Source organism: Lagopus leucura, unplaced genomic scaffold (assembly GCF_019238085.1).
Source record: "Lagopus leucura isolate 7727_CA_CO unplaced genomic scaffold, USGS_WTPT01 Super-Scaffold_100001, whole genome shotgun sequence".
Lineage (NCBI taxonomy): Eukaryota > Metazoa > Chordata > Aves > Galliformes > Phasianidae > Lagopus > Lagopus leucura.
In genome coordinates, this window is record NW_024962262.1 from 94,682,308 (window position 1) to 94,704,940 (window position 22,633).

General features: G+C 43.6%; 1 protein-coding gene, 8 non-coding genes and 1 pseudogene across 9 annotated transcripts; 5 read left to right on the forward strand and 5 right to left on the reverse strand.

Annotated features, from left to right (window-relative positions):
• Positions 1 to 6,197: 6,197 nt before the first annotated feature.
• On the reverse strand, positions 6,198 to 11,212 carry LOC122177446 (annotated as a pseudogene).
• A 454-nt stretch (positions 11,213 to 11,666) lies between these two features.
• On the forward strand, positions 11,667 to 18,721 carry CPOX (coproporphyrinogen oxidase). The gene is made up of 7 exons (XM_042868264.1): positions 11,667 to 12,072; positions 12,151 to 12,297; positions 12,799 to 12,909; positions 13,224 to 13,365; positions 15,627 to 15,845; positions 17,165 to 17,269; positions 18,192 to 18,721. Exons 1-7 carry the CDS (start codon positions 11,667 to 11,669, stop codon positions 18,277 to 18,279), a joined length of 1,218 nt encoding a protein of 405 aa, XP_042724198.1. The 3' UTR covers positions 18,280 to 18,721.
• A 639-nt stretch (positions 18,722 to 19,360) lies between these two features.
• Positions 19,361 to 19,432, reverse strand: TRNAD-GUC. Its single transcript has one exon. It is a non-coding gene; the product is annotated as a tRNA-Asp (tRNA).
• A 322-nt stretch (positions 19,433 to 19,754) lies between these two features.
• Positions 19,755 to 19,828, reverse strand: TRNAI-AAU. Its single transcript has one exon. It is a non-coding gene; the product is annotated as a tRNA-Ile (tRNA).
• Positions 19,829 to 20,009: 181 nt separating this feature from the next.
• Positions 20,010 to 20,081, reverse strand: TRNAD-GUC. The gene has a single exon. It is a non-coding gene; the product is annotated as a tRNA-Asp (tRNA).
• A 1,153-nt stretch (positions 20,082 to 21,234) lies between these two features.
• TRNAD-GUC lies at positions 21,235 to 21,306 on the forward strand. The gene has a single exon. It is a non-coding gene; the product is annotated as a tRNA-Asp (tRNA).
• Positions 21,307 to 21,423: 117 nt separating this feature from the next.
• On the forward strand, positions 21,424 to 21,495 carry TRNAH-GUG. The gene has a single exon. It is a non-coding gene; the product is annotated as a tRNA-His (tRNA).
• Positions 21,496 to 21,724: 229 nt separating this feature from the next.
• TRNAI-AAU lies at positions 21,725 to 21,798 on the reverse strand. The gene has a single exon. It is a non-coding gene; the product is annotated as a tRNA-Ile (tRNA).
• A 207-nt stretch (positions 21,799 to 22,005) lies between these two features.
• TRNAS-AGA lies at positions 22,006 to 22,087 on the forward strand. Its single transcript has one exon. It is a non-coding gene; the product is annotated as a tRNA-Ser (tRNA).
• Positions 22,088 to 22,338: 251 nt separating this feature from the next.
• TRNAT-AGU lies at positions 22,339 to 22,412 on the forward strand. Its single transcript has one exon. It is a non-coding gene; the product is annotated as a tRNA-Thr (tRNA).
• The last annotated feature ends 221 nt before the right edge of the window (positions 22,413 to 22,633 follow it).

Sequence of the window (22,633 nt, forward strand, 5' to 3'; positions counted from 1 at the left end):
ATTACAATGCCAACACCACACCGTTTGCAGCACAGGCCTAAAGATATGAAATGGCCATCCTCTGCTGTCAGCACTCCTTCACAATTGCTTAGCAAATGGGAAATTACAGAAGTGGAATTTATGTGAGGGTCTAAATTTCCAGAAATTCTTTGAAAAGCATTTTTAGCATACGTGCAGAACTTGATTTCATATACTCTAAGATAAGCATCCAAATGCAAAAAATGGTGGCCACAAGTAAAATAACTGCTGTATGTATTTAGCTAATGGGCTGATAATGAGTCATAGGTGTTCTTGAAAGTAACACAGGGGCAGCCCCAGTTTTCTTCTTTCTGCCAAAGCTGCTTCATTGCCACTTCTTATTAACACGATAACTAGTTGCTCTGACCTTTTGTTAAAAGGTCAAGTCGATCTTCAACACAAAATATAATTTCATTAGGCATAAGGTTAACAGGAAGAAATTATCTTATGGTTTCTCTTGATACAAGTAACCAATGTTTTGTAAATAAAATAAAGAAATTTGGAAAGTGGTGCTACTGGGGATTTTTTTTTTTTTTTTTTGAGCAATTTATGAACTTGCTTTTAAGCAACTTAAAATTAATTAAAAACGCCTTCGCACTGGTTAAAAGCCAATGACATCTCCTTAAATACATATCAATTTTCCTCTGAAAAAAAGTATTGGAGGAATTTAACGAGCCTTATACCTCCCAAGTTTATCAGCACACATTTCTGCCTATTTCACAAAAGAGATATGCAGTGAGCACTACTTCTCCGACACATTTGATCTGTCTCTCACTCTCCCTTTAGTTTTGGTATTCTTTCAAATGCTTTCATCTGAAAGGAACTGAGAACAGAATTGCGACAACAAGCTAGATGCTGTCTAATGTTTAGATTCATCAGAACTTGAGTTACAAGTGGAAAATATGTCCTACTTTCTATTTGTAGCTACATTTGTATATGTGGCACAGGATGTGTCTTCTGACAAATGTTTTTTTAACTATCCTAACAAGTTAACTGGCCTTTAGCAGGTAACAGTACAGGCACAGGTTAAGTCCCAGATGGCAGACATAAATGTTCCCCGGACAAAAAGAGGGCAAGAAAGATAAGCATGAAAGCAACTTCCTGCTTTCTACCCCTTCCTGCCACTGCAGTAAGGCTCAACTGCCTCATGTGAAAGAGGGAAGTGTTTTTCAGTCACTCCATTCTTCACAGAAAATAAAAGATGGATTGTTATGTTTGTGACTAAACTTATGACACTTAATGAGTGGAAGGCACCAGCAGAATACAGCACCTACCACAAAGACTTTCTGGCACCAGAATAAAGCGTTGTGGCAATAAAATACTACTGTCAGTTCTGTGTAGCTATATTAGTTTTGTTTGTATCATCACAGCACCAACAGACCCAAAACAGCGTAGATATTGAATAAAACACACACACAAAAAATACAAAGACTGAAGCACAGTACAGTACAGATGGAGTATCAAAATTAAATCTCTAGCTGATCTTAAGGACAGCTCTTCAATAAATCACGAGGAAGAAAAAATAGTGACAAAATTCAAATGAATTCTAAATAAATCCTGGGTATTCGTGTGTGTTGCAGAAGCAACAAGAATACTGCCTAGAAGGGATGAGAATGTCAGACACTCCTACAGATCTTCCCACAGAAAAGCAGTTGTGTGGAACAGAGAGCAGGAAAAGAGAAAAAGAAGAAAAGAATCAATAAATACATATGATGTAAAACAAAAATTTTCCAATGTCAAATTAATTGATTATAATTTGTCTTCTTTTTTAATGGAGTGTTTACACTCACAGAAGTAGCTTTGTGTAACAATTTTATCAGAAATGATTGAAGATTCACTCCCTGAAGACAAGCAGGGCTTGTATCTTGACAAATACAGCAAGTTTTGATTTGCACGCAATCTTCAAAGAAGGTTTGGCACACATATAACAAGGTCTTACAGTTTTCCTTGGAACTCTTGGTATAGCTGATGACTTATTTGATAAGTGTGTAAGTACTTTCACATGGTAACTTCAACAAAAATGTAAGTCCATGATTTCAGGAGTTTGCTGTATCACAGTGAATCAGAAACAACCCCGCCGTGCTCTGTGAGTTCCTCCTGGAACACACAGAGAAAACAGAAGTCAGAATCTGGGGCCCAGGTTCCAGCCTGAGTTGTAAAAGAGACAGATAACTACTACTCTCAATTGCATAAAAGAAAAGCTCAATATACAAACAAAATGGTCACCCTGAATTGTCACTAGAGACTGAACGGCACATATTTTAGCGCTGAAAAATTAAATAGAATGGATTGCCATAAGACCCTTGTGAAAAATTGCCCTCTGAATTTTATTTTATTTTTTTCAGGCCAGTCATCCATATTAATGTCATTTTTCTGCTGCTGAAACACAGAGTGGGGACACTGCTTTTATTGTGAATTTTTTTTTTTTCTGTTTCTGGCAAGCATCCCAGATCTTGTAATTTAATATTCCTGCCAAAAGCACTGGAAACATTTGAGATGATCCTCATGGGATTAAGGACAAACTGTGGATTACATTCTTGGCATTGGACTGCACTGGAAGCCTGCATTTTTCTTACTGTTCCTGAAAATTTGTGAACTAAACAAATCAGGCTGCAGCAGAATGAAGAACAACTAGATGCTGTTTTATTTCTGCTTCTCAGACCATCAGTTCATTATCAGAACATTAAACTACAAACTTAGATCCAAGGATCTAATGTACTCCTGCTCTTAATCTGGAGAATATGCTTAAGTTAAGTGGATGTGTTTACGCTCATTAACATTGTATGTACATTAACAGCATGAAAACATGCTGTGGTGTGGCTAAAGGCATGAATTTTATTTTTTTCCTGTACATTGAGAAATGCATACTTGGGCATGAATCCTACTCCTGTTTCAAAAACGTAGGGGATGAACAACATAAGGGCACCCAAAGTGATATCAAACCTCTAAAAACCTAAGCTGCTTTATCTGACAGTGGCCAATAATGGTACTTTGGGAAAGAGCACAAAAAAGCAGGGCAAGACTGACTCGTTCCCTAATACTCTAGTGAGGTAATTTGCTGTTCAAGGACAGCCATTGCCACAGGCTGGTGTTGCACCTGTGCATTTGAAAGCTTTTCCATTATTTTTTTTTCAGTTCCTTTATGATTCCACTTACACTCCCACCTGCAGTAATGCCCTGAGACACTCAGTCTCTTAGTTTGTTTCCACAGTGATCCATAAAAACAACTTCCTTTTATTTGATTTAAGCCTGCTGCCTGGGAATTTCAACTACAATACTGTGAGAAAATAATCCTTCCCCAACAATCCTCTGTGACATATGCTCAATATCAGGGCATCAGCACTAGAATCACTGTTTGTCCCAGCAGTGAGGCAGAGGCTGATTAAAAGCTACAGAGATACAGAGACAAATTAGATAAATAAGAAGTTTCACCTTTTGCAGATACTATACCCACAAATTGCAAGGAAAACTTTCAGAAAAATCGTACTGAATCTCAATGCTTTCTGAACATACCAAATAATAAAGCACTCTGAGATCCAGTAGATCTCCCTTGCATGATGAGCCCAGCGGTCTGCACTTTAAAAAAACAAACAAAGTTGTTCAAGCAGATAAATGACAGATGTTAGACTTCAGCACTTGCAGAATGGCCTGGAATTATGTAAGCTTGGACATTTTTCTAGATCCAAAATGTCAACCAAAGTTGTCAAATTTCTTGAATGCAAGACATAACTTGCTATCTGAGTTTGTGTAAATTGTCAAAAACTATACATGAAACTGTACAGCAAAACTTAAAACATGTCAAAGCAGAGAAAACTGCCTACCAATTTAAAAGCTGCTTATCTTTTACATAAGTGCAAATGAAATGGCTGAGATAAAGACAGTACATAAAACACTGTCTTCATATTAGCAAGAAACCAATCAATTTTAAAATTATAATAACTTAAGAACCTTGCTTATTTTCTATATTGTAAAATTTCCCCCTCAAGATAGGGATGTTTCCTAACACACCCATACTGTCATGGAGCCCAGGGTTATACAGTATATAATATTGTCATAATCCTCTGTGACCAAACTGCCCTGAAAAGGCAACAAAACTGAGTTAATGTGTTTTTAGGGAAATATCTACAGACTAATAGACTATTTCACTGATATAAATTTTTGGATTATCGAGCAACAATAAAAATAACTCAATTTTTTTTTACATCGGATGGTTCAGTTAATATTTCTTTGGAAATATTTATGGAATCCTATGCAAATTGTAGTATAGGTTAATATTGTTGCCAATTTCTTGTTGTAAATGTAATATCCTTTCTTTTCCTTCTTGTAGCTAAATACAAAATGAGAAATAAATGGATCACAATGAAAGAGGGTCACAATGATACCAGAATGAGGGAACTGAATGAATACTCAAGTAGTGCAATATGTCTATATATTCCACTTTCCCAAGCTCACAGAAGTAACCTTTTACATATTTAAAAACCTGACTGTAAAAATGCTGATGATGGATTGAAGCCCAATTTTTAATCACATTTTGGTAATGCGCAACTGAGCTTCATAACCCAAGTGACAGCCTATCTTTAAAAGCAGCAAAGACAGGTGGGGTCTCTATGCCCCATAATGTTCACATGGCCCCTGCTTTTAAAAATGAAAGCCATCCTCTTAAATCTTCCATTTATAGAAAGATGAAAACATAAGAACTTTTCCAAGGCTTCCTATTAAAAAAAAAAATTAAGGAAGAAATGCTTCTGGTATCTCACATTAATGGAAAATGAGGACAACTGTAAAAGAGCAAACATTTAAAACTTGTGGGAGAGGAAAATTTGTAGGTGTTTTCAACAAGAGTAGAAAACTGCTCTTCTCTGCAAAAGAAAGACTTGGGATAACAATCCTAAGAATTGTGCTTCCACACACACACACAAAAAGGCCCTTGGGGAAAAACAGTGATGAACATGTGATTATCTAGCTCGGGACTTTCAAGGCAGTTTTAAAGAACAGGGGAAGAAAGGCATCTGTGCTCTGGGTTTTATTACATTTAAAAAGGAATGAAACTGAAGAAGTACGCAGAAGGGGAAGATATTGTGGCTCTGAAAACCAGTATTGTCTGGGACATTTTGTTTCACTTAAAAGCTAAAAAAGACAATGAAGTCCCACAGCACTCATGACAAAACACGCTCTGGAAAGAAGACTGAGTTGTATAAATAGGCAAGAAAGGAAGTGTGATGCTGAGACGCTGAGGTGGTGCACCTAAACCTCATCAGAATTTCCAAGATCTTCTCATAAGGGATCATACAGAGTAAGCTGTTGGAAAACACTACTACAGCAAATGGTAATGGATTTCAGCATGCTAGCCTGCTCCACAAATCCACTTCAGTTCATGCAAGCCAAACCATACCTGGCAAAGTTCACCCAGAGTTCAGCCCACTTGGGAAAACTAACTTTTAAAACTTTACTGGTCTCCAAACAAACAGTCACCAGAAACTTCTATTCTGTCCTTTGCTGTCCACTGTCCTGCAAAGTACAACACTTACATTAATCTACAGGGGAGGCTCCTGCACTTCTTCACACTCAGTCCACAAAGTCCCTGCCCATAGACCTGCCTCTACACTCCCCAGCTTCATCTCTGGCTTGAATTTCTTGCTTTTGGTCATAATGCCAAGTCCACAGAGCTAGACTAACAAAAGAGAAAAAATTAAAAAGCTCTAGCAACAAAGGAAGTGAAAGCTGTGATTCAGCAGGTGGTGATTCCTCTTTGGTAAGACTAAAAACAGACACATGTTGATTGGCCTTTTAAGGTGCTCTTTCACAAACCACGCTCAAAAGTACACAAGAACAAAGCATTGTTCGTTCCTCGCCACTCTCTAAGTAAAGAATTTCTCCTTAACACCTAACCTAAATTTACCACCTTTTAGTTTTATGCCATTCCCCTTTTTAAAAGACTGAATGATTGTAGAATTCCCATTGCTTAGATAAAATGGTTTGGATAGTACAAATGTCTGTATGTGTTGGCAACTGGAATAACACAAGGCTCACTGGAATAGAACCAGTAGCACATGGATGTATATGCACGGTTTATTTACAATATCAAAACACAAACAGCAAAACCAATAGTTCAAGATCTTATGACTGCTATGCCTTCTTTAAATGGTTGCAAAGAAGTGTGGTAGGGATTCTTCCCCACACTTAAGTCCCCTGTAAAATCTTTAGTATGCAATTTTTTTTCCAGATGAGTACATTTATTTGTGTCCACTGCACCTTCTCTTCATTGCAGCTGTACGCTCTGAGAGGTACCATTTCCCTTTTGGTGCTTCTATCAGTCCAGCACATCCATAATGGGGTAATTCCAAAATAGGACACCTGATTACAAATGAGGTAGCGTGGCTCATTTGGATCATAGGTCCAGTCAACCCAGCTATTAGAATCAGACCCTGTATTACTGCAGTTTGCTGGGAAAGTTCTTGTGCCAGTGCAGAGGAAGAATGCAACAACAGAAATGAATAAGAAGAAGATGATGATGACTGCTGACTTTTGGATTTGTTACTTTTGCTTTTTCTTCTATTTTGTAATCTTTCTTTGATGAATTTAATGTTTGCATTCACGTAAATTCCAGAGCTGATAATGATTATCCAGTCAAACCTCTAGATAATGAAAATTTTCTTCCAAGCTGGAGATCATTGTTCCTAAATAGGTGACTTTTAGACCAGATGTTCTTCCTTCCTTCGTTTGCACTGTGACTTGCACTGCTAGAGCTGCTGCCATGGTAATTGACCCCAAGTCCTTAAGGTAATGAGCCCAAGCTATACAATCCCAATAGTTGAGAAGAGTTTGTATTGTACGCGATGTATCCAACTGTCTCTTCAATATCTCTGTGATTCCAGTATTGTCTGCTTCAAGTTCCACTCCAAATTTAGCAAATTCCTTGTCAAGTTTTCTCACATGATGGTCTACCAAATCATAAATTTAATTAGCCAGCTGTACTTTTTCATCTGCATCTTCCAAAGCCTTATAATAATTGTTTTTGATTGACATTGTTTGTTCTTTCCTCTATTCGGGTTTGTTTTTCTTTATGTTCATTAAAAAAAATCATTTATCTTCTGTTCAAGCTGATCCATTGCATTCTGCACATGCAGGTTCATCCTGTGCATTTCAGTGAACCTGTCATGAAGATTTATGGGCTGCTGCTTGATCGTGTCCAGATACAGCATGGCAGTGGCTGGGCTTCTCACTAACAGCAGCTCATCCCTTCCAGTATGGAAGGCTCAGACTCAAGGGTGAGCAATGTGTTCCTGGTGTATATTTTGCATGTGGTGACAGTGATCACCATAAAACAATTATCAGACTAGAACTGTCCATCTCCTGGTGAAGAGACACCTGAGGAAGTCCTGATAGCGTGGACAAGAACCTCACTGTGTTTTTAGATATTCAAGAGAGAGGAAACATCAATGATACTAAGAGGAGCTGAATTTTAAAGAAGTTCTACTGACCCTCTGAATTGCTGGGGAGATGATCTTCTAGCCGTAGAAAATGAAGGGACCTTGAATGAGCATTTAGAAGAGAGGTCTGTTAATATCATCAGTAAATGCAAACTGTGAAAGGCTGATGCAAAACCTTGAACACTGCAATAAACTGTACAAAAGGAATGTCAACAATTATTAGAAGTTACCGGTCTGAATATGATTTCGTCCAGTTAATTAGACATGAACTATGACATAGCTTTGACATAGCTTTCATCCTGCCACCATGCCTTGTGTTGGGAAATGTTTTGGACGCACAAGAAGATAACACTTCCGCAATCTTAACCCAAGCTTCTGGTGTTACTGCAGCCACAGAGATCAATTTTAGCATCTGCAACACTCTCCTTCCTCTTGCCTTTTCCTTTTATAATTCATCTCCAGAAATAGGCATCAGGCACTCCTCTTCTGGCAGCCTTTCAGCACACTTATTCTTCCCCATTTTCCAGACTTGGGGGGTAATGTTATTAATCACAGACTCTCCTGTGACTTCAGGAGGGGCAGAAGCTCCTGCTGGCTCTGGCATGTTTTCTCCTTACAGAGACAAACCAGATGGGAACTCCTATGACACTGTCTCTGTTATAGCTCTGTTACATTACTATCTTACTAAAAATACTTCAGCAGATGCAGAGCTAATTCATTCAGCAACCTAAGGTTTTGTTCACACTCTAGCAACTAAATAATAACTGGTAAACTATAAATCTGACAGTATCTTTTTGCTCACTGTTTCTCAGTGTTTTTCAGCCGGTGACCTTATCTGCATTTACCAAATGCACACTGAAAGCACAGATAAAAATGTAAGCTACTTTCCTAGGGTCCTATCACTGCAGTTGTTGAACCTCTTACATATGTGCAATATATACTACCCTTCTCGGTACTCTGTAAAGTGAGGTAAGACAAAATAATGTGATGAGGAACATTAATTCAAATGATGAAAAATAAACAATATTTTCTTTACTGGCCAGTGCAGTTTGGTTGTACATATACAAACAAGGCCATAAATAACCATTCTTGCATCTTTCTCACTTCTGCAGAAGGAAAGCGCATGGGATTTGCTTGAAGTTTCAACCTCAACCTGCTGTTACAGCAAAGGACCTCACAAAGGAGGACCTCACAAAGGAGGACCTCACAAAGGAGGACCTCACAGACTGCTAAGGATGAGAGGATTTGGCAAATAGGGGGAGCGTCCCATTTTCAGTCTGTCACTCCCCCTTACTTTCACCAGAAATTGCAGCCTAATCAAGTTCCAGCAACCAGCCTGAAAAATCCTGCTCAGTAAAAACGTCATGCTTTCAAGGTTCAGCAGCAAGTGAATGCTGACCACAATGTGGTAACAGCAATAGAAATTCTTGCTAGATGTAAGAAAAAAAAATACTCCTCATAATGTCATTGCAGTGCTGGGATAGAAGCCCAGGCACAACAGGAAACTCTCACACAAAAGCAAGAAAGGCTCTGAGCAGTCTCATCCAGATAGGGAGCCATGAGCCCCTGCGGCTGAACTAGAAACATCAAGTGGCCCTGCCCAGCCTGAATTACCGTATGGTATCAAAGTTTGTACTCAACTTCCAATACAAACATCAGTGAAATTCTCATAAGCATGAATGCATTTTATATTTCTTTTATTTTGGCATCAGCATTCTTTTTTTCTTTTTCTTTTTCTTTTTTTTTTTTTTTCTAATATAGTCATGTTTAAGAATCCCACTAAAAGAACAGAGCTTTACCACAGCATGAAGTGGACATTATGCACAATGGTTATCATGAAAATGTTTAAGTAAATCCACTGAAAGTAATTCAAGAAGAAAGTGAGGTATCACAGCCCTCTGTGGATAAAGAATGGTGCAAAGAGCTGCTTAGTGTGTCTGAACTAAGCAATCTTACCACAGCCCATGAGGTCGTAGTGTCCTCCCTCAGCCTCAGATCTCTACTGCAAAGTGCACTTCCTTCACTCCTGCTGCTAGTGATTCATGTCTCCTGGTTCATTCTGGAATCTTGAAAGGATCCTGTCCTCTACAGCTGGTGGCAGAAAAGATTTGAATCCAGAGGTCTCTTTTCCTTCTTACTTGCAGAGCTTCAGCAGCTTCACAGCATCCTCTGCTGCCAAAGAACAGAATCAAATTAAAAATGGCCTAAGCCTTTGAGTGAATGTTATCACTTTACACCCTTATTCAAACCCAAATTCAGACAATGAAGAGAAGCAGATAATGAAGCCCCAATTCATGTTAGGGACATCACAAAGGCAAGGGTGATCTCCTCTTGGATACTACTGGTGTAAAACACTCCTTAAATAACAGTAACTCAGTGTTACCAGGAATTGTCACATGCTATCATACAAATCTTACAGGATCAGGCCTTCAACACAGCTGTTACTTTTCTCAGGATAATTCTGATGTGGGCCCTCTGTCAAGAATATGCATAATTTATAAAATACTAGTAAATCTGCTTCTTGATTTGAAAGAAAACTCTCACAGCTCAGTTCAACACAGTACCCACAGTTGTCACTTACATGTTGGTTTGAGGAGAACTGTGGCTTTACTTGTTTGCTACAGCCTTTGGTCATTGTGGCTGTCCTTCATTGTACTGTCTCATGGTTGACGTAGCTCATTTCAGAGCAGCTGAGAAAAAGAGAAAATCAGTTTAATAGACACAGTGCCGATACTGGCAAAAAAATGAATGAATGAATGAATGAATGAATGAAAATCAAACTTGGAACTGTAAATTGGTGCTACTTATAGCCTTTCCACATCTGGCTCTATGATAACCATACCTCTTATCACTCTTATTATGCGGGACACACTGAAAACAGTATCTCCTATTTATTTCCATGGAAACTACAACAGATACAAGGAGCACAATAACAGTATTTGACAGAGAAAATTCTTGGATAGAAAACAGTGTTTTTCAACACTGGCACTACGATTAGCTGTGCATTTTCACCAGCAGTGAACAAGAATGCAGCATTTGTCAAAGTCTCCACTTGTGGAGGTGACCACTGTTGCTGTCACCAGTGCTGGAACATACTGCCCACTGCCTCACTGTGCTCACATTCATTGTTTTATCTCCAAAAATGTTCATCAAGTATCAGTGATGGTCAGTGAAGGTCAGTGGGGGCTTTTTTTCCAGGTGGAGGAATTCAATTCCACACCCTTGCTTCATCTGCACTCCTATGTCAGATGTCATTCTGTCAGACTGCCCCTCTGCTGCCATCTGTCGCACAGCAAAAACATGTAAGGGAATATTGGTGGGAAGGTTCAACCTCTGCTGCCATACCACCATCTGCCCCTGACAGCATGGGCTGACATAATGAAATAGGAGGCAATACTTTCAGAATGGCTCTTGTAGAAGAAAAAATAATAATAATCAACAAAACTGCACTTCAGCTTCAGTGATTGAAAGGAAAGTGTAAGCACCTATCCTCTGAGATCTCTGGGAAGCATTCTGACTGCTCTAAGCAACTTTTCCACAAGTTGGCCAGGCATTTACAAGACCAGCAGTGAGCATGAAAAGCAGCTATGCAGCACACAGACACATCTTCGCCATGCCTGAACCTGCTCAAGTCTTGACTCACATCACACCACAGATGCTCTGCGGTGACGATCCTACCACAGAGAAATGTTTTACGTGAGAGACAAGTTGGCTCCTGCCTTCATACCATGCCGACTGCCGCACATGACTAGTAACGTAGACATCGCAATTTGACCTCACAGAACTTTGAATCATTAAGGTTGGAAAAGATCTCTCAGATCACCTATTCCAGCTGTCGGCCTATCCCCACCATGCCCACTAACCGAGTCTCTCAGTGCCACATCTACACGGCTCTTGAACACCTCCAGGGACGGGGGGAGGGACTCCACCACCTCCCTGTGCTGTGCCCTGTTAGTCTGCAAAGAAACGTTTCCTCATGTCTTCCCCAACACGAGAGGAATCACCTCTCGTCCTATAAAGAATTCTAACGAGTGAAATAAGACACAGAAGAAACAAGAAAACGGTTGTGCTTTGGGAGTCATATTAAAAAAAAAAAAAGAAAAAAAGAAAAAAAGAGGACGTTATTGAGCTCTATCTGCTCCGCCCCGCCCCGCCCTGCCCTTTCTGCTGGGATCCCGCCCCACCGCGGTCGGTGGCAGAGCGCCGCTGGTGCCCGTCATGGCGGTAGCCGCGCAGCTGCTCCGCGGGGCCACCCGCGCCCCGCCCGCCCTGTGCGCCGCGTCCCGCCGTTGGCTGGGCTCCGCGCCGCCGGGGATCCCCGCGGTCCGAGGCGGGCGGCGCTGGGCTGTGGCGGCGGCGGGGGCGCTGGGCGGGCTGGGGCTAGGGCTGTGGCGGCGGCGGGCCTCCATGGCGGCGGCCGAGGAGGAAGAGGAGGAGGAGGAGGTGCGACGGCGATTCATGGCGCCGCCGGTGAGCGGGCTGCGGGAGCTGCGGCGGCGGCGGCGGGAGCTGGGGAGCCGCATGGAACTGCTCATCATGGAGACTCAGGCCGAGGTGTGCCGCGCTCTGGCGGCGCTGGACCCCGGCGCCTCTTTCGCCGTGGACACCTGGGAGAGGAAGGAAGGTGCGGGGCACGGGGCGGCCGGGGGCGGCGGGGCGCGGGGGGCTCCCGGCCCTCAGTGACCCGGTGCGGCGTTGGCAGGCGGAGGAGGCATCAGCTGCGTGCTACAGGACGGAGAGGTCTTCGAGAAGGCGGGCGTGAACGTGTCGGTGGTGTTCGGACAGCTGTCCGAGGAGGCGGCACGGCAGATGAGGAGCAGGGGGAAGACCCTGAAGGCCACCGAGGATGGTAAGGGGACCGCGAGGGGGGAGGGAGGGAAGAAGGGGTGCTCCGATATATTATTTCAGAGGAGATTCAGGCTGGATGTTAGGAGAAAGGTCTTCTCAGAAAGAGTGGTAAGGCACTGACACAGGTTGCCCATGGAGATGGTGGAGTGACGGTCCCTGGAGGTGTTCAAGAGCCGTATAGATGCGGCCCTGAGAGATGTTTTAGAGGGCACGGGTTGACAGTTGGACTAGATGATGTGAGAGGGCTTTTCCAACGTTAACAATTCTGTAATTATCCCTTTTTTGCGTTTTTAGGACAAATGTAGAAAAAGGCTTTTAATGAGACACGTAAAAAATACGTGGATGAGAAGCAAATTTCACACAGAGTAATTATTATTGTGAAATTCGCTTGTAGCCGAATGACAGCTTGAAAACTAAGGTAGATAGCAATGTTCCTTAAAGGGTAATAAATGAAGTTATTTGAAAAACTCTAGATTTTCTTTCTGTGCATCTTTTTACCTAGGAAAACTACCCTTCTGTGCCATGGGTGTAAGCTCCGTTATTCATCCAAAGAATCCTCATGTTCCATCCATGCACTTCAACTACAGATACTTTGAAATTGAGGAAGCCGACGGTAAGAACTAGAAGTCAGTGCAATACACTTGACGTGTACCGCTCTGTATGAAGGAATTGTGACGACATGGCTAGGCTAAGAGGTTAAGAACCAGAGGACTTTTTTTCCCAGCTGCGGCAAGAGCCTGTTGAGTAGCACCGCTTCCTAGAGTTTAATAGAAGAAAGGAATAATGATTTATTTTGTATTGTACAAATAGTTGTTCTTGATGAAGCACTAGCAATGTATTTCTGTTTGGAAGGTGGGCTTTTTGGTTTGTGTTCCTTTGTTGGTTTTTTTTTTTTTTTTGATGTTGTTGCTTGCCTCTCTCCTATAGGAACTAAACAGTGGTGGTTTGGTGGTGGAACGGACCTCACTCCGACTTACTTGAATGAAGAAGATGCTGTACATTTCCACAAGACTCTGAAAGAAGTTTGTGACAAGCATGATCGGAAGTTGTATCCCAAGTATAAGAAATGGTATGCGAGAGATGTACTCAGATTCCAAATTTTGTGAGAGCAAAAAGCAGCATTAGAAATTGCCAATTAAGTGTATTCTAAGAACAGTAGGTTCTCTTCTGCCTTCTGGTGTCACCAGGCCCTAGTGAAAATCAGCGGATACATACTCTGGGACAAAATGTAGTTTGAAGCAGTCTCTTATTTACAGAAGCCTGAGAGAGCTGAAGCTGAGATCTGTGAACTGAATAAAAAAATAAGCTGACTCTACAGATTTTGTAAGCCACAGACCTCATTAGGCATCTTAAATGTTCTTTTTATCCTCTGGTGTCAAACTAGGATGAGATTTTTGCCTCAGAGGCCTGTGGACTGTGGACTTGCACTTTTTCTGCTTACAGTGAACTCATGGTAAATGTGCATGTCTAAATTCCACTGAAGTTATTCTTCCTTCATCATGTCTTTCATTATCCTTCTTTCTTCCTTTTTTTTTTTTTTTTTTTTTTTTGCAGTGTTGTTAAAGGAGCTTCTCCTTAATGTAGAAGCTTCATGATTTTGGTGCTTAGTTTTGTTCCCAGTGATACGTTCACATAGTGTTCAACAGTGTATTCTCTAAAGATGCGAACTTTGGATGTTCTTCTTGAGCTGAGAGATGTAGTTGACAGGATCCTTCCCTGCTGTTCAGTGGGTGCTTGCTGCTCTGTCTCTGATAATCCTATCTGCTGCAACCTATGGTATCCAGAAAGGACGGTTAGCCTTTTGTCACCTACGAGGTCTTGTCTGAGGACTGGAGATAACGTGGGTGTTGTAGTTTGGGTGTGAACCACTTAGTCCAGGAGCACACCTTAACATTTTAAGATTACAGACTGTCTGATGGATTTTTTGCGTGCTGGTTCAGAATGCCTACCCTAATGGTCATGTTGTTTGCAGGATAAGGAGGCAAGCAACACCAGCAGCTGGAGAACAGAGAGATGGATGTCTGTTCTTACTCTGAGGGGCAGCTCAAAGGAGGACATTTGTCCATTGTGTCCAGTGGACAAAGGCGGTTTTCCCAATCCCAACATGAGCATTTGTTGTAAGCAGCAGCTGTGTAGGGGCATGTTGTTCTCATTGCTGGAGGACTGTGAATCTCCTCTGTGCTTCTACTCATTTGTATTGCCTTTTTTCCATCTTTTCTCAACCAGAAAAGGTCTTGTTACGTTTGCCACTTTGCCTTCCTGATCCAGCTTTAAAGCAGCCTTTTTTTCCAAACTCTTCCTGCTGCTATAAAATAAAAAAGCTGATCATCTCAGTGAGTGAAAAAAAAACAACTTAGGTTATCTATTTCCCTTCCTCTATGGCTGTGCCAATTATACTGCTTGTTAACAGTAACTGTGGATGGACACATGTATGGTGTGCTAGTCCTAAAGGAAGACAGGATTTCCTTCTTGTTGTTGGGTTCTGCTTCCCTTCCATTTCTGCCCCTAGGTGAAGACTTGCAGGACACAGTTGCCTAAGCAAGTTGGATGTGGATACAGTGAATCAGCTGACTTACAGTAATTGCATACCTATACCCTCCCAATGAATACAAAATGGATTAATTTTCTCCTCATTATAGGATAAGCTGCACATATTCATAAACTTGACAGTGAGCTGCAAATAGCCAGTCCTAGAATGACTCCATCTTCCAAACTTAAACTGTTATAAAGTTTTTTTTCAAGGAAGGCTGCCTCACTTTTTTTTTTTCCTTCCCTGTTATTCACAGTGGCCTTTTTATCCTGTCTTGGGTTTGCTGATTTTTTTTTTTTTTTTTTTTTAATTTTTATTTTTTAATTTTGATGCAGGAAGTCAATTTTCTCAAAGTAATAGCAAAAAGAATAAAGAGATTATTTTTAAGCTTACTGGTTTATTTCACATTTGTCTGAAAGTAGTACAAATAGTCTGGGATCTGTATATATTTCAGGGAATGAAATCTAGAAAGATCTGTTAGGGTGAGCTCCTCCTCATAGGTAAAGAATATGGATTAGATGACTGTTAGAGGACTACACATGAAAACGTATCTGTGGTCACTGACTGTTATACGTTCAGTGGCCACAGCTTTGCGATGCCCATTTAATCAGAGCTTTCAGTGATTGCATTCTGCATGGGGCTGTACAGTACTGCTTGTAACAGTCAGTGCAACAGTGAGGCACGTGGCACTGTAAGAACTGACTTCCCATCACTATTTCGCTAGTGCTGTCCTGTGCCAGGTAGCAGATAAGGGTTTTTTTTCGTGGGTCCTATTAATAAATGTCTGCTGCCCCATCTAGGTGTGATGACTACTTCTATATCAAGCACCGTGATGAGCGAAGAGGGATTGGAGGCATATTCTTTGATGACATGGACTCTCCTTCCAAGGAGGAAGTATTCCAGTTTGTACAGAGCTGTGCCAAAGCTGTAGTGCCTTCTTATGTTCCCATTGTAAAGAAGCACTGCCATGACTCCTACACACCAGAGGAGAAACTGTGGCAGCAGCTTCGGAGAGGACGGTGAGTATCAAAGGAGCAAAAGAATACACGGGAGGTGGATGAGACTGGTTAGAATAAAATGAGCTAGTTCTTCATGGTCACAGGGCTTATGAACTGAAGTGCGTTTTAGACCCTGTCATGGCATGGGGTAAGTTCACTTCAGAGTTGCAACATTTCTGTGTACAGAACAATTCTTGGTATTCAATGCTAGCTTGCTGGGGAGATGCTAGAAAAGGTACTAGCACACCCTCGTCTGTACCTCCTGCTCTCCCATGTTGCAACAGCATAAGCAACTCATACAAAATGCTGCTGTTTCTCTCAGATTCCTTTATAAAACAAGAGAAGCCACTGCATTTTTGTAACAAGCAAAGGGGTGCACATGTGCACAGTGTCCTGAATCCCACCTTTGGCAGACCAGTGGTATGCCCTGTCACATGAGGAGCATAAGGGTAAGGGAGTCGTGCTTACTATTCAGTAATGAAGCTAAGCCCCAGGAAGGCACCAAATTACTGTACCCAACAGTACTTTCAGTTACTTACATACATACTTAGTCTGATATTTTTTTTTTTTTCACTGAAATGAGTATGCCATCAACTCTTTGCAAAGGAACAAAAAGGGGTTTTGTTTTTCTGTTGTGGCAGAAAGTCACTGGAACTTAAAAGACTTTTGAGGATGTGCATTACAATGAAGGACCATTAATGCTGCAAAAGCTTAAGTTTATCAGTCAATACTCTTCTCTCTGTCCAGTCTGAGCATATGGAGAAATCATACATGTGCTCTGTGCAGAAATAGGAAGTATTTGCTTGCTGCCTTTTCTCCAAAGAAACCTGTAAACATGGCATGAAGATGGCATAAACATTGAAGTTTCAATCACAGGCTTGCAAAAGTGCCAAATAAGCACATCTGCTTAATTTGGTGGAACTGTTTATTGGGGCATTGGGCTTTCAGGATCCATTCTGTGAATGGAATTTGGCAAACCTGATAAGATTATAAGGGGAAGTAGCTGCTTCAAGCTGCATCCAGAACTAGCTCAGCCTGCTTATTGCGCTGAACCAGTCTGCAGATTATTGGGCTAGTCAAAGCTCTCTATTTCTGCAAATAGTAAGGGTTCCTCTCTTTCCATTTGTCTCTTAGGTACTAATACCTCCATACTGGTTGTTGAGGTAAACCCTGCAGAATTGTCACTGCTCTGTTTGTATGCTGAACAATTGGCTTCAAAGTGGGGTTCATTCTGACACTCAGTATGGTTGAAAACCTGTTTTTGTTTGATGTCTGCTATCTGAAGAAAGCAAAATCCACTTCTGATAATTGTTCTTTTGCTGCATCTTCGCTCCCCATAGATATGTGGAGTTCAACTTGGTTTATGACAGAGGTACAAAATTTGGCCTGTTAACACCAGGATCAAGAATTGAGAGCATTCTTATGTCTCTGCCACTGACTGCAAGGTAAGGGAATAGTTGTATGGAGTTACAGGTAGGCACTCTTCTTACTAAAACACTTCATAGGATTAAATCAATGGTCTGTTTTGGTGTCTAGTCTCTTAACACTGGTTGGTTCATGCCTGATACAAGAAGTGGCTAAATATATGTGGGTCCTTGTCTGTTCTGCTACGCTCACTCATTCACCAGTAATATATGGTTTAGTTACTTTTTTTAATGCTTACTTAGTGCCTCTTGATAGATTTCCCCTGCTTCCTCTCTGGGTGTTTTTGTAGTAGCTCTTTGAAAAGCACGTGAACTTCTGGCACTCTTGACAAGCCTGTGGCAAGGATTTTTACACTTAAATTGTGCGTTGTTTGAAAAAGTGCCTGTTTTCTACTTGCAGCCAATGATTGTTTGACTCCAGATTTTCTTCTTGTTTTCTCTGTAACAGCTCTTATTTCATAGACTTCTGTTGTTACTTATCTACCTTCTGAGCTGATAAGTGCCCTTTTTTAAAGGGCACTTTATATGATAGGTGTTCCACACTTTTCATCACATTTGCTACTTTTCTCTAGCCAGTTTTCTTTGTCCTTTCCGAGCTGGGGATAAGGATCAGACAGCAGAAGCTGTATATCCGAGATGCAGGTGTGCTGCTGGCTCATACAGTGGCATAAGGATGTTTTTGTTCATTATTATTAATCTTAATATGCTGCTTGCTAGTTTTGAGATGGCTTTTTCAGAGAACTGTTAATACACCACAATCTTACCTGGGCAATAAAAGTTAACTCAGTCTCTCAATGTGGGTATTTCTTCTCTGTGTACTATTTTAGAACAATGCCAAATTGCACCTAGCGATGTTTAGTTATTTGGCCTATAGCTTTGCATCCTTAGGAGAGGCAACTGCAGGCAGCAGGGCAGTCTGAATGCGTTTCCCCTTTCTCTGCAGGTGGGAATACATGAACACACCTCCAGAGAGCTCAAAGGAAGCTGAAATTCTAGAGGTTCTCCGCAATCCCAAAGACTGGGTGCACTGATGTGGATTGTGAAGAAGGTGGATTGCTTATACTGAGCCATTACAGAAGAAGAGGAAAGCCTGCAAGCCAGCTCCTCTGAACTGCTGCTGCATGGCGTCTTAGTATAGCTGTTTCTACTCTTACCTGGTGCCTTAATGATGATGCTGTAGTCTTGTTTTAACTTGCAAATATGTGACCTCTTTCTTTAAGAGTGATCAGCTGATGTTGTCATCCTTTGTTAATGTTGCCTTGTGAAGGACTGGTGATACCCTCCCAGGGCTAGTGTGCATGCTTATGAACTTCTTCAACTGATTTGTGTGTGATTGCAAAATGTTAAACCACTGTGAAGCGTTCCCCCAGTGGAATTAAAGCACTATCTGTGCCTAGATGGCACTGCTTACTTGAGAACAATGTTGGGAAATTCTAGAAATATTTTTAAGAATAAAGTGAATATTTGGTATGATTTTAAGTCTTTGAATTCACGTTCATGAACCTGTGAAAAAGACAGCACCATGTTTCATCTGGAGGTGGAGAACAGTGGAAACTGGGTTAGGGTCTCAGTGGTGCCTGCTGGGTGCAAGCGTTGGCTGTGTGCTTTAAAGAGAAGCTCTTGAGTGCTGCTCTCACTAGTTCTCTCTCACCTGCGATCAACCACACCAGCACTTCCTCTCTGCCCATTCCTTATCAGGAAGGACTGGGTTGGGCAGGAAGCTGCTCGGTGTGGCGCTGGGCTTCCTGCACAGACTTCCTGGCTGCTCTGATTGCCCTTTCTGCCTGCAGTGTGAACTTGGACTGAGTGCACCCTCAGTAAATTGCAGATAATGCCAAGTGGGAGGACGTGTCACTGCCTGAGAGGAGGATGGTTCCACTTGGATCAGGATAGGCTGGACAGAGGTGCTGAGGGCAGTTTTATATGCTGTACCAAGACCAAAGGCTAGGTGCTGTGCTTTGCTCACAACTGTGTAGTTGTGGCATTGAGGGATGGCAGTGATGGATTGACAATTGTACAGAGTGACCTTAGTGGTCTTTTTCAACCTTAATGATTCCTTCCGAGAAGGGAAAAGCAAAAAGGGGCTCTGCTGAAGAAAAAAGCCATTCCTACCTCCCCGTCGGGGAATCGAACCCCGGTCTCCCGCGTGACAGGCGGGGATACTCACCACTATACTAACGAGGAGTAGTTAGTGTAAGATTTTCCCTCCGGCACATCCTATGACGTCAGTGCTTCCCAGCCGTGAGTTAGCACAATGGGTTCCGTTGTAGTATTGACGCTAAACCGCCCCAGCTGCTATCCCGGCGCTGCGAGACTGACAGCCATTCTCACTGACAGCCGGAGGGCCGGCCCGGACCCGCTGCTTTTTCTCTCCCTTCTGCAAAGAAACACCTAACGCGGAGAGCACACAAAACTTCTCCGTAGCGGAACGCGTTCACGAGTGTTGCAGCCTTTCCTCAGTAATCAATGAAAACCAACAAAAACATTCTCACCATCAAAACATAGCTGGCCCGTACGGGGATCGAACCCGCGACCTTGGCGTTATTAGCACCACGCTCTAACCAACTGAGCTAACCGGCCGCGCTCTGTTGCAGCTTAATTGCGTCCAGACCTCACCCGTTCTTCCAATGCCACGTCGGAGGTACGCAAAGTACCAAAAAAATCTGATTTTCACCTCTCGCAGCTATGCGCGGCACAGCAGCATAGTCCCTTCACGATTACTCGTGCGGCGCTACAGCGCAGCGCCAAAATGCAGAGCCACCTCCCCGTCGGGGAATCGAACCCCGGTCTCCCGCGTGACAGGCGGGGATACTCACCACTATACTAACGAGGAACTGGGCGCGTACCATGTTGCCCGGTCAGCCCGCCAAAAAAAGCCCGCGAAAGCGCCCCGGTGTGTGAGGAGATTCTGCTAACCTGTGGGTACATAAATTGCCACTTTCTTTGTGCCGGTCTCCACGGGAAACCAGAATCCCTCCCAGCTGGAAAGCCAGATAGACTGCGTGTAAAACCAAAGCTCTACGAAAACAGACAGGAAATAGGTTGTAATCCCTTCCATCCTGTGGAAAAGTAGTTGTGAAGGATGATGCCGCTAAACTCCAGCCCTTAGCTTCATCAGCTGGCAGCATGAGTGGGTCCCTCACCTATCTTCTTTCCAACCAGTATCACTTAACATTAAAAGTGATAATGTAAATAACACAAAATAAAGATAGCAGCTGTACAGAGAAAGCATACAACTGTGTCATGAGAGCACAGCTGCTCGCTCAAAACCGAACAACTGCCATGAGGAATCACAGAATCATAGAATGGTCTGGGTTGAAAAAGACCACAATGATCATCTGGTTTCAACCCCCCTGCTGTGTGCAGGGTCGCCAACCAGCAGCCCAGGCTGCCCAGAGCCACATCCAGCCTGGCCTTGAATGCCTGCAGGGATGGGGCATCCACAGCCTCCTTGGGCAACCTGTTCAGTGCGTCACCACCTCTGTGTGAAAAACTTCCTCCTGATATCTTACCTAAACCTCCCTTGTCTCACTTTAAGACCATTTCCCATTGTCCTATCACTATAGGGCTGGCACAGGGCACTGCGGGCCTGCTGTATGCCCCATAATTTTCATATATATTCTACTTGGGTTAGGACTGAGCTGACATTAGGATCACAGAAAAAAGGGGGTGGGACACGCTGCACAATCCTGACTGGAACACTCAAGACTGGGAGAAGCAGCAGATCTTACATTGGTCTTTCAGTGAGGTTATTAACCCGCAGGTTTTACCAGACAATCAGGGTCACATGGAAGGGTTTTGGCCATGAAATACTGGTCGGGAAAGGCAGCAGGTTCCAGAGTTCCGACAGCTCCAGCAGCCCAGGAAGGCGCACGTCACAATCAGACATCTCACGAGCTGCCAAACGGCAGCTCGGCAACGCAGCTGCCGCACCTCCCGTCTGCGCTTTCACGGCAGCCAGAGAGCACAACAGACGTTCAGCTCCCTCCTCGTTAGTATAGTGGTGAGTATCCCCGCCTGTCACGCGGGAGACCGGGGTTCGATTCCCCGACGGGGAGGCAAAGGATGTATTTTGCTGCCCTTCGGCGCACAGCGCGTCCCGCCAGCGGCGGCGCTGGAGGCAGATGGCAGCATAGCGCCATACGGTGTGCGGCGGTGGCGCCGGGCACAAAGCGGCCGTGATCGTATAGTGGTCAGTACTCTGCGTTGTGGCCGCAGCAACCTCGGTTCGAATCCGAGTCACGGCAGGACAATTTTTTTTTTTTTTTTTTTATTTTATTTTATTTTTTTTTATTTGTAAGTATTTTACTGCCCAGCCAGCGGTAGGAAGAGGTACTGAGATGGCGGGGTCCGTTCGACTAGCTGGACGGGGCGCAGCTGGCGAGCCATAGGCCGGAAGCGCCCAGGGTGGTGATTTCTGGAAGGAAACGCGAGAGCTGGAAGGAAAAAAAAAAAAAAAACAAACGGAAAAGGTAGTGGCCCGTACGGGGATCGAACCCGCGACCTTGGCGTTATTAGCACCACGCTCTAACCAACTGAGCTAACCGGCCCGCCAAACGGCTGCGCCCCGCGCCTCCAAGCGGCGGCCTCGCACGGCGTGTGTGGCCCAGAGGCCGCGCGTTGCGGCGGGTTGCCGACGGCTCGGGGCCTCCTGAGGACTCGGTGGCATCAGAGAAGGGGCGGAGGCTCCGAGGGGTAACGGCGGCACGGCGCGGAGCCGCGCTGCATAGCGGGAGGCCAAAATGGCGCATCGTGCAGTAGTCGTGGCCGAGTGGTTAAGGCGATGGACTAGAAATCCATTGGGGTCCCCCCGCGCAGGTTCGAATCCTGCCGACTACGGAGCCGTTATTTTTCCACCCGGAGGCACCGCTGGGTATTTTTTTTTATTTATTTTTCTTTTCCGCAGCTCTCCTACAAACGTTTTCTCCCCGAAGTGGGAGAGTTCCGGACGGCCCACCCACAGCTCAGAGCAGGAAAAGCTTCTCAGCGCCATACCCCGCTTTTCGTCGCGCCGCTCCCGCGCACCCCTCCCCCACCCCACACTGCGGCCCATTTGGGCGGGGCGCGGCCCCCAGGACCGCAGCCTTCCCGGCGCCGTGGCTTAGCTGGTTAAAGCGCCTGTCTAGTAAACAGGAGATCCTGGGTTCGAATCCCAGCGGTGCCTGTGAGGGGAGCGACTTTTGTCGCCCAAGAGTTGAACGAGTGCAGCGGGGAAAACAGCTCACAGCCATCGCTCGTTGTGCTTCTCGCAGAGCGGCTGAGGTGCCTGCCCTGCCCTCACTGTGGGGGTGTTCCTCAAATCGCACCCTCGCCTTCCATTACCGTTCCAATGTTTTGGCTTCTGTTAATAAAAAAAAAGCTCGGACAGGGTTCCAAAAGCGAAAC

Coding starts and splice junctions, on each gene's coding strand:
- CPOX (XM_042868264.1), top strand. CDS start 11,667: ATGGCGGTAGCCGCGCAGCTGCTCCGCGGGGCCACCCGCGCCCCGCCC. Junction 13,366..15,626: donor TATCCCAAGTATAAGAAATG/GTATGCGAGAGA, acceptor TGCCCCATCTAG/GTGTGATGACTACTTCTATA. Junction 15,846..17,164: donor CAGCAGCTTCGGAGAGGACG/GTGAGTATCAAA, acceptor CGCTCCCCATAG/ATATGTGGAGTTCAACTTGG.